The following is a 15,052-nucleotide window of genomic DNA, read 5'->3' on the forward strand; positions in this document are numbered from 1 at the left end:
GTCTATACTTCCCCAGATCCTCCTTCCCCCCCTTCTTAAAGATTGGGGTGACATTGGCCTTCCTGACTCCCCAGGTACAGGCCAAAGAAGTGTACTCCTCCTTGCTAGCTACCCCCTGCCTCCACTTCCTGCATGCTTCTTTTTTGCCCTTAAGATATCCTGGATGACCCTGTTTAGCCAAAGGGGTTTCCTGGCCTCCTTGCTCTCTTTCGTCTGCCATGGGATTGTCTCACTCTGAGCCCAAAGGATGATTTCCTTGACGAATGACCTCCCATCCTGGACCCGCAGAGCATCTAGGCTCTTGGTTCCTAGCACCCTGCTAACCAGTCTCCTGAGCCTATTAAAGTCAGCCTTTTTAAAGTTTAGCACCTGTGTCCTGCTGGGTATAATGCCCACCCTTCTCTGGATAGTGAATTTTATCATTTGGTGATCACTGTCCCCTGCGTTACACCTGGTGGGACGCCTTACCTCCTGTGTTAGGTGGAGGTCCTAAGTACAGGTTAAGAACTTGCATAAGCAGTTAGATCTAGCTGATGGTTCCTCCCAGCATATGTCTGGGTAGTTAAGGTCCCCCATGACTACCATAACTCTAGACCACACAGCCTCTGAGAGCTGCCTGGAAAATTCCCGGTCTAGCCCGTTCTCCTGGTGTAGAGGCCTATAGTAGACCCCACCACCAGGTCCCTTTCCCCCCGACCCCCTTGGATCCTAACCTACAGAGCCTCTGCTTGTCCATCCTCTGATCCCAATTTGATTACAGAAGATGTGTAATGTTCTTTGACACAGAGAGCAACACCCCCTCCTTTTTTCCCTCCTCTCTCTCTCCTATACAACCTGTAGCCCTCTATTCCTACCACCCAGTCATGAGCAGAGTCCCACCAGGTTTCAGTTAGTCCTACTAAGTCAAACTTATTGCTCACAAGCAAGAGTTCTAGTTCCTCCTGCTTGTTTCCCATGCTCCTGGCATTTGTATATATACACTTAATTCCCCTGGTGGCTGCCCCTGGTGCCCCCTTATTACTGCTGTTTAATAGGTTCTTTGATACTTACCTGGGCCAATCATGGCTGGCTGGAAAACAAAAATTCTGTTACAGATTTTGGTACATAGATTTGTAGAAAAATTAAGTCCCTGCTCTGCTTGATTCAAGCCTACTGGCTATTCATGGAGAGACTCTTGCAATCTGAACAAACTAAAAAGAACTAATCAGGTATACAAGATTCTTGGAAACCAGTGAACTCAAGATACTTGACTTCAGCGTGTTACAAAATAGGGTCAAAGAGTACATAGTATCCAGGTATCAGAATTCACTGTAGATTTAGGGGGATTTAGGGGAATTAAGAATCTAGTAAGAGCAGCGTTTCATAATGAACTGCTCAATAAAGATGAGTAAATGTTGTGTTTGTTATCACCATAAATAGGAAAGCGAGCATCTGTATGCTCCAGTAAGACTCGTAGTGGAAAACTAGGAGCTCCAAAATCATGTGTAGGTGCTACCTATACAGACTATATGAATTAACAGATCTTTCATAAATATATATATGTATCAAAGAATAAAAAATAGAACAAAGAAGAGCCATTAATAACTGAACAGGCTTTGGTTGAGACTTGATTCCTTCTTGAAATCTGCCTTCAAAGATAATAAAAAATGCAGTAGTGTTTTTAGGAAGGGAAGAAGAACCTATTAAACTAGCTACGGATGCACAGACAGGAAAAAATGTAAGCCTAGGCCCTAGTGGATTACAGTAACTTACAAACATTGAGCCACTGACAGTTTGAGGTCTTTGTAATGTTATGTAAGCTTGAACATATGCCAAAAATGTGGTAAGATGCAAATACGACACCAATCTCTAAAAGACGTTTGGGGGTAGGCCTTTTGGTTGTGTGTCTTTTTCAGCTATCTAAAACTTCTGTTGCCTTTAACATCCATCCTACTAGTTGCCAAGCAACAGTAACAAGTGTTACCACACATAAGACTCTGCCAGGTTAACCTATGAATCTTGTCACTCATTCTCAGTTTTAAAAATGCCTAATTAATGTAAGACTTCTGGGGGACAAACTGAGAAATGTTCTTGTTTGGCAGCATAGTTATATGGAGGGGACTCATCAAGCTTTCTAAAGGAAAAGTAATTCAAATAAATCTATATCTCTCTGCAAATTAATGTATAAATACAGAGGTTTCAACTTCATATCCAGTTAAGCAATGAAATAGACATCATCATCACCACTATTTATGTAGAAGGTGCTCCAAAACAGTTTGTTCCACAGTTGAGTCTCCACTTTTTAAATCATAACCTATTTCCTTTTGCAAGTGCAAAACTGTTTTGATGCATATTTGTCTGTGCTTGTTATCCATCACTAGGCTGTGAAAACATTCCCTTTCAACATTCCCTTTCAAGACAGTTTATAAGAAATGCATAATTCTCACTATGTTGGCTATAGCAGATGCACTGTTCATTATTTTTCATTAATTAGTTTAAAGTTAAGTATTTGTACTTTAACGTTCAATGTTGATTTATAGCTGCTTAGTTTTCCAAGGATGCAATGGAACTATTCATGTATGGGAAGTTATGCAACTGCATATAGTGTTTTTAAGATCATGTGTATGATGAGCAGTTGTCCCACAAAGCTTGTAACTTGCTAAGAGTGACTTTCTGTGTGGACTTCCGAGTGATTTAAGTTAGTATGTGGCTTTATTTAAACACTTCAGAAAACAACTCTGAACAAATTCCTCCCTGACCTTCAAAATTTCTTAGTCTTTGCATACGTTAAAAATAAGTTGAGGGTTTATTCTATACATAAAAATAAGAAAATTAAACAGATATATAAACAAATATACATGCGTTTTATCTTATTCACAATTTAATGAATAAGTTTTAGGTCTACGGTACATTTAAACATTCTAATGTAGATATTTTCCTGCTCAACTGCTGTCTTTAATAATGAATCATTATTTCTGCTAGAAATATATGCAACCTAAGTCTAATACAATATTAGGATATAGAGTTACAAAGAAACAACTAGCTTTGTAAAGGTCTGACTAGTTTCATTAAACTTCCTGATAAAGAAAAGGCCCCTGACTACAATAAGTATCTTTCATATCATTTAATTCACATGATAACATTCTAGAATGAGAAAAATAATAGATATTGGGTGATTAGCTAGTTTAAAACTAGAAATAGAAGCAAGTGTTAACAAGGTAGGCTGTTTAAAGCAGCTTGCTTATAAAAGCACACTGAAATCGTTTTTTCCACACTAAAACCGAGTAGACGGGCTACACAAAGCTATCATTTAAAAGACAATCAATTGAAATTGGATAGATCCCAATTTTACATTCTAAGGTCTGAACTGAAGCTTTAATAAATGGTTAAAGCCTTTAAAACTCCAGCAACATGACCAGGTTGTTGATAGGGCTAGGTACTTTACAATGAGGCCCTGATCCTAACTGTGCTGTCAAATACCATTATGATAGAAATACAGCAGCAGGAGCTGTCTCAGAGACATACACAATTAAAGTATCCCTTGTACAGTAACTAAGGACAAACTTTAGAAAACCCTTAACTCCTCATGCAGGTTTCAAGAAAGGAGAGATCATGATACTCCCCAAATATATCTAAACTAATGAACTGACCGTCAATAATGATGGGGGGGTGGGGCTGGAGCACCACCCATCCATCACTCCAGGCCGCTGCTGCCTCCCAGAAAGCTTGCACACAGCTGCCGCCGCTGGCAGTCACCACCCTGCACTGCCACCGCTCCACATCCAGTCCCACTTTGTCCTTGGAGCAGCAGTAGTGAGGGGTGGTAGGTGATGGCTACTGCATGCAAGCTTCCCTGGGCACGGGGGGCAGGGGAGGAAGATTGCATACAGTGGCTGCCATTGCCACCCACCATACTGTGCTGCCACCCCTTTGGGAATGAAGCAGGGTGGGATATGGTGGGGGGGGCAGGACCTTGCACACAATAGCTGCCACCAACCACCCCATACCGCTGCTGCCTGCCAAGAGCGGGGGGGGAAGCTTGCCCCACTGTACCCCTCCACCAGTACCCCATACCACCACCGCCTCCAAGGAGCAAGGCTGGGGGGGAGGGGAGCAAAGCCAGAAGCGCTGGCCTTGCCCCCACACTCTGTCCCCACCATCATGGCAACCCTTGGGCGTCCCACTTCGTCCCCACGGAGCACTCCAATCGGTTGTTTTAGTAAGCATTGTGATTGGATGCTGAGACAACCAATCAGAGTGCACCAAGAGCATTATGGACAGACATACAGACACACAGATGGACAGACTAAGCCCTTTATATATAGAATTAGCCCCTAAAACAGTTACATGTACATAGAGTTTAAGGCATCTTAATACAATAACTGTCAATGTTGTAATCCCCCAAAAGAAAACAAATGCAAGATCCAGAAACAAAACAACAATAATAATAAAAGACTGATTATGAATGCTGAAAAGTGTGTGTGTGTGTGTGTGTGTGTGTGTGTGTGCGCGTGCACACACATGTTTAAAGGGATAGGAGGACTTTATTTTTTTTTTTTTTAAAGAAAGCTTATCACACTGAGGTAAGTGTTAGAATGCGTATGCTGGCCGCATCTACACATTCATTAATGCACTGCAATTATGGCACATTCAGCACAGTAATCAGTGCTAGTGTGCATCAGCACAAATTCACAGATTCATAGATGTTAGGGGCTGGAAGGGACCTCACGAGATCATCAGGTCCAGCTCTGTGCACTTGAGCAGGAAAGACTGCTAGGTTCAGATGAATACTTTTTTTGTGGCATCTACTGTATATTAGCATGGTTTTTGCCTGCCATGAGAATGAGCAGTAGAATTAGTCTTCTGAGCATTAAGCGTGTCATGTAGACATGCCCAGATTGTCTTAGAAAAGTAATATTTTTTTTCCATTGAGGTTTGTTGAACAATGCTCTCTTGCTAATACTTATTTATAAAATATTATAAAAAGGGAATTTGTTATTATAGCAATCACAAAAATCTAAATGTAGAATATATAATATGGGATGATACTAAGCCTTTAATTTTCTTTGCATTTTAATTGTATAAAAAATAGCATATACACTTCAGTTAAAGAATTATTAGGTACAAAATATCTGTAAAACAGCAAGTTTTAAGCTTTGAATTGCTAGTTTCATTGAGCCTAGATTTGAAAAATGCTGAGCTAATTTGACTCATAAACCAATGGCTTCAATCAGGGTGAATTTTATCATGAAGGATAGATATTCTTTGTTTTGAGGTAAATTTCCCAATACAACTCAAGAGATAAAACCAAACGTTCATATGAAAGAATGCCATATTCTTCTGAACATGATTTATTTCTTTCCAGTGCAGTTAAATCTAATCAGTAGCATACTAATAAGTACTAAAGTATCAGCAAGGACTAAAACCCAAAAACCAAGCGTGAGGCAACGAAACAGTTTATTTTAAAGGGTGCCAATTTTAATGTCAGCAAATCTTTAAGCATCAGCAAGATTTCTAAGGCCCACTAAGTGCAAATACATGCCATAATTAACATAATGGGAATTTCGATATTTCCCCCTGCATAACCACAAGTCAGATGTAAAATAAAGAACTATGTATCATCATCATCATCTTTCATTTTTAATAGTCAGATTCTATTCCAATTGAAAAAGGAGGCTCCATGAACTGCTTTTATGTGCATTTTAGAAAAAAAAAAAACAAATTAATTCTTCTGTTCTGAGTCACTACAAATATTAAATTGCTTAGTAGGTTTAGTAGCTTCTTGCATCAATTCTTGTAGCTGTCCAATCTGTTCACCACGAAAGTGATTAAGCTTCTCTTCTGAAAGGTGGGTTCCAAACCGAGCCTTTTCTCTTGAGTGTTGTCCTTCACTAACTTGCTGCCACAGTGTTGCTGAATAGTCCTAATAGAGAATAAATAGGTCAGAAAAACATGACAAATGCAGTTTACCACCTTTTTATTATGCATCTTTCTATTATTCAGCTACAAATTGACGAAATTTGCATCTTGAATCAGAAAGAAATCCTATTAAGATGTAAATTACAATTCCAATAGATTTCATAGACATTAGGGCTGGAAGGGACCTTATAAGATCATCAGGTCCAGCCCCTGCCCAAAGGGCAGGAAGTCAGCCAGGGTCAAATGACCCCAGCAAAATAATCATCCAACTGCTTCTTGAATGAGTACAGAGTAGGTGCTTGTACCACTTATTGGAGGAATCTATTCCAGACTCTGGAGACTCCATTTAGTTCATTTTACATTTTTGCTTTAAAAAGAAATTGCCTTAACACTATGCTAATTCCAGATATATTTATTTGCAAGCTTGTCACATTATGCATTTTAATGCGCTAAAATGGTAAATTTTATTCTAAAGTCAATATTATTGGATTGAATTAATTTTTTTATTGTGCTAAAATATCAAAAGAATTCATGTTGCACATTGCTATGATTGGACAAGTATTAATTGTCAACATAAGAATAAGAAACACTCTCATTAAGCTTTACTGAAAAACCCAATTCATAATTCTACAGTTTACATACAATATTACTGCCCAACTGCACATTGTTGTTTCACAGACTGCGCTGACTACTCTTCATTTCCATGCTTTCTGTGCAATCAGGTTTGGATCTACTAAGGCTACATTATTTGGAGTCCCTCCTCACTCGCTCTCTAGCTCTGACTCAAGAAAGTACTAAAGTGCATGCTTTAGTCCTACAGACTATATTGACATGCCTAAAGCTATCTATTTATCTGTTTATGTGATGTATACGTAAAAATCCAGATTTTGAGATCAGAAGATGCCATTAAATCATCTTAACACAGGCCATAACATTCCTACCACTGTATTAAGCCTAATATTATATTTGGCTAAGATTTATTATCTGGGAAGACATCCCAGTTTTGATCTGAAGACACCATGAGATGAGAGATTCCATCATCTTTCTCAACAGGTTCTTCCAATGCTTGACATCCGTCATGTTTCAAATTGTACATTATATTTAATTTGATTTTTATCTGGCTTTAAGTCTCAGCCACTACTTCTTTTTAGGTCTTTCTCCAGGAAATTGCAAGTCCCTTTTGTACATGGCATTGTGAAGTTTACACGCTACAGCAAAGTCACTGCTCAATCTTCATTTGGACAGAGAGAAAAGATCACTCCACATCTTCCCCATTCACTGAATACCTTTCATTGGCTCCCTTCTACCCCTTCAACTTTCTAAAAATGGGGATCACTTAACAGTGCCATATATAGAATTAAAAACACTTCCCAACACCTACTCCTTACTTTCCTGGTGTTATATCTTGAACCTTAAACCCTTCTGGCACATCACTGCACTTGAGAACTACGATCCCTAAATAATTTTTTTTGGAAGCAGTTTTGTAGGATGCAGACCCCTATTCTGTTGGCTTGCTACGGTCCAATTTGTATAGTACGATATACAAATTGAATATAATATATCTGCAAGTAATCCAGACCTCTCAATAATCAAAAATAATCCAGACCTGCCCCCCCCAGTCCTCAGTATTATTTACAACTCCTTCCACATTTTCATTCATTTGCAGTTTTTATCAGTGCCCATTTTATTTTTACTTACAGATCACTGATAAAAAAAAAAAACACTAAACAGCATTGGTTGCAATACCAATACCTAAAGAACATCAAAAACTTCTGAATCTGATGATGGCTCCTTACTGACACTCACCTCTTGGAATCTGTTTTTTTTTAATCTAGCTAACATATTATATTATAGTGCTAGTTTTTCAATCAGAATACTTTATGATCTTATGTCAAAAGAATCACAAGAATGTAAATTTACCACATTTATGCAGTTCCTGTTTCATGGAAATCACATAAAATTAAAAGCAAGTTTGTTTGCGGAGTACCAAAATTACACCAACTGGCACTAATTATATTCCAATTTTATAAATATTAATGAAATCCTGTAAAAATGGTCTTCATTATTTCACTTGGGACTGATGTCAAACCGGCAAACTGCTTTGCCCTTTTATATTTATATGCTTTGAATCTCCTGAAAAAATCCTGAGAATTAATAAAAACTAATACCAGTGACCCTAATATATCCTTTGTTAACTCTTTTATGACCGTCTTGGAGAGCAAGGTATCTAAGCCTATTAATCTAAAAATATATCTCTTTTGTAAATACTTCCTAGCATCCTTCTTAGTTATTAATGGTTTAAAATTATTTCACATGGTATAAGCCTAATATCCTGTTTCTTTCTACATGTACAATAGAAACATTTTTTTTTAACTTTTCTGCCTCAGTATGAACAATTTTGTTACTTTTATCCAGTAATGGATCCCTCTTATTGTTAGGATTCTTTTTGTGCTGATGGACTTCGTGCTGATGGACTTTCAGTGATGACTTTAGCTTCCCTTATTAATTCTCTATACTTTATCATTTCTAATTTGTATTGCTTCTCTTTCTTTCCATTTGTTATATATACACTATACATTTCTAATTCCAGGCTTCACTTTCAATCCTAACCATACTCTTACTGGGCTTTTACCAAAAGTTATCCTTCTGGGGCACATTATGCTCTTACTGGTATAAGTGATCAGAAACCAGTCTATACCCATAACAGAACAGAAGTTCATAATACTTAGTCTGGTTTAAAAATGGTGGAACCTGGTCTAAGATATGGCCTGTCCTGTCCTCTCCCCCACCACCAAAGGGCAAATGTGTGTTCTGTTCATTACTGATCTAAACTACACTGCTTACAGAAACCGTGTAACTTAGATCGATTCTGCCTCAGGCTTTCTGAATATTTGTACCTAGTCATCAAGACAAATGACTTGCCTCGTAGTAAAAGAGGGCAGAGATTTTCTGCACATCACCTGCTCCACATTAAGTGCCTCTCTGCAATTTCTACTCTGCAGAAGATTAAAACTAAACTGTGTAGCTTTACCCCTAATGAAACAAAGAATGGTAGCCAAACTGCAGTGACTTAAAACCTGGGAGAGATGGCAGGCATGGGGAAAGAAGGGCTAGAGGGGCCCAATCCCTGCTCCAGTGCCACAACAAGGAGTGGACCCCTCATGGCTTCCCTGGCATCCACCCCAACATGCACATGTCAAGCAAAATATCTTCATGTGACATACTCTGACATGCATGCTGGCGGTTGCTGACCCCTGGTCTGATATATGACTGGCATCAAAACAGATGTAGCACATCATTTACAAACAATGCTTAAATAACAATTAATTCAAATTAGCTGTGATTGCTCTGAGGTAAACTGTTAATTCAGATGATTCAAAGGTACTTAATCGAGATAATGGGCTTGTCCATCTGTAAGGTTTACTGTGAGATAAAAAGCTCAAATGCAAATCTAGCCAGTAATATGTTTCTAGCCACAGACACTTTGTAGGTACTTGAAGTGGGACAATGGGCTTGTATGTCTGTAGTATCACAGGATAAAATGTTTTCTCCCAGGAGAAACCCATCATCTGTTTTTACCCTGGGATAGCCCTTTTTCCTAGGAAACCATGGCTAATTCAAGTTAATTGCCATTCAAGCTACAGGTGTAAAAAACTGTCCTGTGCCTGTTCTGATGCAAGTCAAAGACAATCAGACTCCAGATAAGCCTGACATCATGACATCAGTTTTTCCCCTAAGAGAGAACAGCTGGGATTGTTTACTTGACTGGGACTCTACCTCGGAGTTAACCTAAGCACTACAATTTAAGAGCCTGCCTGCCTGCTGTACTACTGCTGATTAGACAAAGCTGCCTGCTTTCACTGCATGCAACTTTGGAAGTATTCTGTCCCATAGGAAGGCAAAGTTCCTCTCCAGGAGCAAAGCTAGGAGGTAGCTCCCCATGGAAGGGGATGCAGACAATGAAAGGGTCTCAGAGTCCAAGTCGTCAGGAGCTAGAATCGACACCTGGACCGACTTCAAGGAGTATTCACCGGGACCAAGTTAGGGCTGGGGGTCCCAAGGAAGAGTTCTTCTGGAGAATCCAAGACTGGGTAAGAGCATGCACATGACTAACGATCACAAAAGTAGTTGATCTGCTGTAAATCTTAGCCATGTTGAGTTAATTAATTCATGCCCTTAACTATTTTTAACATATTTTCTCTCACTTATAATACTTGAATGTGCAGATATAAATTTCATATTTCAAACCACTTCAAATTTCAAAAAAATAATTTCTCATTTTTATATTCATATTATGAAATAAAACATCAACAGAATGAAAGAAAAATTCTTCTGTTTTGGTAGGCAAGGAAGTTGTATTAGATTCAAATTTTAATTTGCACTCAGAGGACAAAAAGAATAATTACACAGTAAAAACTACAATAACACTCAGTATACATTATCAGCATTAACAAGCTATAGGAAAAGGCCCATTATCTCTGAATCCATTTCTATTTAATGCCAAATTACTAAACCCAGATGCTTATACTATATTTAAGTCACAACAGCCTTATACTATTAGGTGAAATAATGAACGTTAAAGTATTAAGCGTTTTATTTAAGCAAAGAAAATATTATGACACCTCATACCCTAATAATTCATGTTTCAATTTAATAGCAAGCAACTGGCTTAAAGTAGCATTCCAACACTACCTGGGCCACAATAAGTGTTCTTCAAAATCTCTTTGATACAGGGTTGCTCTGCTGTTTCTTTTTCAAATCAAGCTGATAAAGATATGTTCCAGTACAACTACTGTCTCAAGATTTACTAGTCTTTTATTAATATTGTTATCATTGAAGTATCTGTATTATAAAGAAAGCAGTACAGCTTACTATATAATCATATAACATCCATAATTCCTATAAAAAGCCTTCAATTCCATGACTTGCTTTAAAAAAGTTACAACTGCTTTGGACATCAGTCACTGAAACCCTAAAAAGCAGTGTATGAAGGCATGCCCAGAAGAGGGGCCAGATTCCCAAGCCTCACTGGCTTCAGTCGGATTTGACACACAAAGTACTAAACTCAGTCTGAACAATGGTACTGGAAACGGTCTCCAAATAATGCTTTCCCTAAATTAAGCTTCTAAGTTTATATTAGTCGGATCCTACCACACTTGTTCTTGGTGCTCGTTATTTTGGGGGAACAGCCCTATTGACTAGGACTATTCAAATTGCAAGGCACTACTAATGAAGCACAAGTAACAAAAATCTGACTCAAGGGGATCCATTCACTTAGTGCAGAAATCTGGCAATGGTCTTTTCATTAGCATAGTTATAGGGAGAAGGAAAACTTCAAGGAAAAGATTAAATATATCTCTATACTGTTCTAAACATGTTTATTTAAAATTAGCTTGATCAGCGCCTTTTTTTTCCTATTATAAGCCTCTTCCTCTCTCCTCCTGACAGTATTTAAATTAATGACTATGCACAGTCCTAACATTAATAGACATTAAAATCAAGTGCTACTTAAAACACCCCATAATTTAGCTTCCTGAGCCAGCAACATCACCGATGCTTAATGCCCAGATGGCCTCTAAGTGCTGGGATCCAGGAGGGAACTAGTATTGGCCAACATCAGAGCAGAACATGCTGTGAAATATCACTGTGCAACATCCAGTGATGAGGGGACATCCCTATCCAGCCTCATCAGGATTACCCGTTCTTGGGATGGAGTAAAGAGACCTGCACAGGGATGAGCCCTGGAACCTCTGCCCTAAAGCCAGTGATGGATGGGGTACTGTCTTTTGCTGGGACCTCTGGAGGATGAGGATGTCTTGAGGATGTCGGCTATGATGCCTTGAGACAGGGCTGTCCCCAGGGGGTGGGGCAAAGATGGCAAATCGGGGTGACCACTCCGGGCCCTGCTCAGGTCATCTCTGCCTCCACCCCTGGGGTTCCAACAGGTGATACAAATGGACAAAGCATCAGAACCACCACTCCTAGTTTTCATCACACGTACATTACAGTACAGAGATGGCTCCCAGCAGTTGGCCTTCAGCTCTGGAATTCCCTCCCCTGGAGCCCTGCCAAAGCCCAAGCCTGGGCATCTTCTGGAAGCTCTGTAAGATGATCTTATTTGGGTAGGCATTTAGCATGTGGCGCAAAGTTGAGAGATTCAAGGAGGGGGTTATCTCATTTTAATAGTTTACTTGCTTTTGTAGGCTATTTTACCTCTTTTTGTACCCTAAACCTTCATTGGGAAGCACAGCATGTAAGAAAATACACAAATAAACAGTAAGCAATAAAAGTGGCTGACAGCTCCCAGAAGGAAGAGGGCTTTGTAAAATATTATTTGCCCCTCTTTAAAGTAGTCTTTGGCCACTATGACTTCCTAGCAAGGGTTCTGGTATTGCCAGCCCATTCTAAGACTATAAACTTAATCTTGGTAACTATGTAGTACAGTAGTGCCTAAACTTCCAGCCTTATGTGCCAGATAAAAGGTGCAGGGTCAATTCACAGGCCAGATCCCATGCAGGGTTAGTGTATGCAGTCAGTCAGTTTGTGGGTCCAGTGCACAAACTGACTGACTGGCCATACACTGGCCCAACCCCACATGTTTGGATCTGGCCATGTGTTGGTGTGATATTCTGTGCAGAGCCTGCAAGACTCCCCATAGGTCTGGAATTTGGCAGCAGAAGAGCAGCAATTAACACTGCCACCACTCCCCAACCACCAAAGGTCTGGACCCATGAAGAACTCCGCGAGCATGATAACACGGCTCCATAAACCAGATTTGACCTGCAGATCAGGGGTTGAGCACTCCGATCTAGTGAACTGCAGCTGCATGATTGAACTGATTCTCAAAGCAATACAACTAGTCAATGAGCCCTTCTGTCTGCTGATTTGCACAGCTGAAGCTTCAAACCAATGGACACCCAGCTCTCACCCACTCTATGCAACTCTCAGGCTGGAAACAGACATTGCCTTTGCTCATTTTTGTGCCGCCATAAAAATTTTTATGGGAGCACAAAGCAAACAGATGTCCATACCTTTTGTCGTACCACAAATTCTGAAATTTGTAGCTGTGACATGCAGTAATAATTTATGCCACTTTATTGCAGTAGATGTCTATTTGTTCTATGGCTGGAGAGCCTGGGCAGCCCGAAGTTGCCCATGTTCTTCAGCCACCCCAAGCAGGGGCTAAGGAGCTTCAGGGATCTGCTATGGTGCCCCTCTGGCATTCCCATGCAGGATTGGGCCTCTGAAACCCTAGGAGAGCCTGCCCAGATTTCCTTGCTTACTGAGATGCATCTTGGTAAATATAGAAAGTCAGGGTTTCCCTGCTTACTGAGATGCATCCCTGAGATCTCCAGGGCATATCTAGATAAGAAGGAAAGCCTGTCAGTTCAAGACTTGCCAGAGTCTGCCCTGAGCGTGACACCAGTTATAAATGGACATCTGGTCATTCCTGCAGACTGGGAATCTACTGCAATAATTCCATGGACTTCAACAGATACATACCAGGGAGGAACAACTCCAAGATTTGTTAGAGGGATTGTATGTAGATTTTCTTGTGAATTAGTGAAAAAATATCAAACTTTAACCACAGCATATAAGAACATAAGAACAAAACACTTCTTCACAGATTACAAAGACTGCAGTTTCATAGCTTTCACAATTTCTTGTAAAGTTGAATGGCTATAAGTTTGAATCCCGAGCAGTTTGTAGCCTATAAATCACTGACATGTTATACAAGTGAATTACTGTCTCATTCTAGTTGCAAATGTCTACATAAAGAGGAATCCAACTTGTACTGATTTTAAATAGCAGAGCTAGAAGAAAAACAACTCGTCAGACTATTCTTAGTATCCCCAAATTTTTCCTCAGTAACAGTACTGAAAACAAGTATTGTTTTAATTAATTCCCTGTGCAAATGTTTAACATTTGCACAGGGAATTAATTAAAATGTACTGTGTATCCTTCTGCCCCAAAAAATCCCATGCCATTCCTAACGATGGCAGATTCCAGAGGGGTAGAAATTCCCTCCCCTCCCCATGGTGATGACTCTGAGCAGCTATGACAGCTACTACAATAGCAAGGGTAGAGAACTCAGTAGTAACTGAGGGGAAAATCTAGATTGGTTCCTTAGGCACTTCCAATTTAAAGTCAGGCCTGGCACTAGGGTGAACGACTGAAAGAAACTGACTTAGGAACCTAGACCCATCCCATTTCTCACATCCCTATTCAACAGTGGGTAAAGCCAGGAATCTATATTCAAATCTTCTACCCACACCCCTTTCTTGCCCCGACTTCCTGTAACAAGAGCAACAGTGCTCTGCTTCGTGATACTTTGGGCAGGCATCCCCAAAATTGTCATCTAGACATATAATGACACTGGTTCTCCTTTGCTTGTGTGCATCAGAATTTCATTCTAGGTGAGTAAGTGCTTTGGATGCGTCATAAAACTTTCTTCATAGTCACTGTATACATCAAAAATGGATGCAAAATAAAAGACATGAAATAGGAGCTTAGAAACTGCTTCTATTTTTTGTCCTGATAGAAAATAAAACATTCTTCACTTTATTGTACCTCAAAGATAATGATGCATCAACACAAAAGTATATTTACAAAAGTAGTGAATAAAAGCACAAAACAAAAATACTGTACCCAATTTCCTGTGCCTGTGATGCCATTTCAGGCACTGCCAAAACTTGATCTGAATACATGCATTGGGTTTAATATGTTACTGCTGTCTGGGTAATTCAGTTATTCCTCTTTTGTAAAATCAATCATTTGTAAACTGCACTATATAATTTGCTGGAAAGCAGTGCTGTATTTTAAGATTCGGCTTATAAAAATATAAATGTGCCATTCTGTTCACTGCATACATCCTTAGCATTTAGTTTTAAATGAAATGCAACAATACACTTAAAAGATGATGGAAAATCAAGTTAACATTTAGCCTTCAAAAACTGGTGTCAGCAAAATGAGTACAAACCTGTACAAGCAGGTAAGTGAAGCTGTGAAGAACTAAGATGTGTAGAATGGCTTGGTTTTTATTACATGCTCTAAAGACAGATCACCTTTCTCTAATGCTTACTAATGTGTCATCTTTGAAATGAAAACTGCAAGCAATTTATTTGAATGAACTCTGGCTTACTCTTGCTAAGCA

General features: G+C 39.4%; 1 protein-coding gene across 2 annotated transcripts in view; it reads right to left on the reverse strand.

The window, feature by feature from the left end:
- Window positions 1-5,419: 5,419 nt before the first annotated feature.
- Window positions 5,420-15,052, reverse strand: part of SDHAF3 (succinate dehydrogenase complex assembly factor 3) — a 57,764-nt gene continuing 48,131 nt past the window's right edge. For both annotated transcript variants that reach the window (XM_090046969.1, XM_090046970.1), the window contains exon 2: window positions 5,420-5,902. In XM_090046969.1, coding sequence (XP_089903095.1) covers window positions 5,702-5,902 — 201 coding nt within the window. In that variant the 3' untranslated portion in view covers window positions 5,420-5,701. The remainder of the gene's footprint in view (window positions 5,903-15,052) is intronic.

Source organism: Crocodylus siamensis, chromosome 5 (genome assembly GCF_052110815.1).
Source record: "Crocodylus siamensis isolate JL-2025a chromosome 5, ASM5211081v1, whole genome shotgun sequence".
In the NCBI taxonomy this organism is placed as follows: Eukaryota; Metazoa; Chordata; order Crocodylia; family Crocodylidae; genus Crocodylus; species Crocodylus siamensis.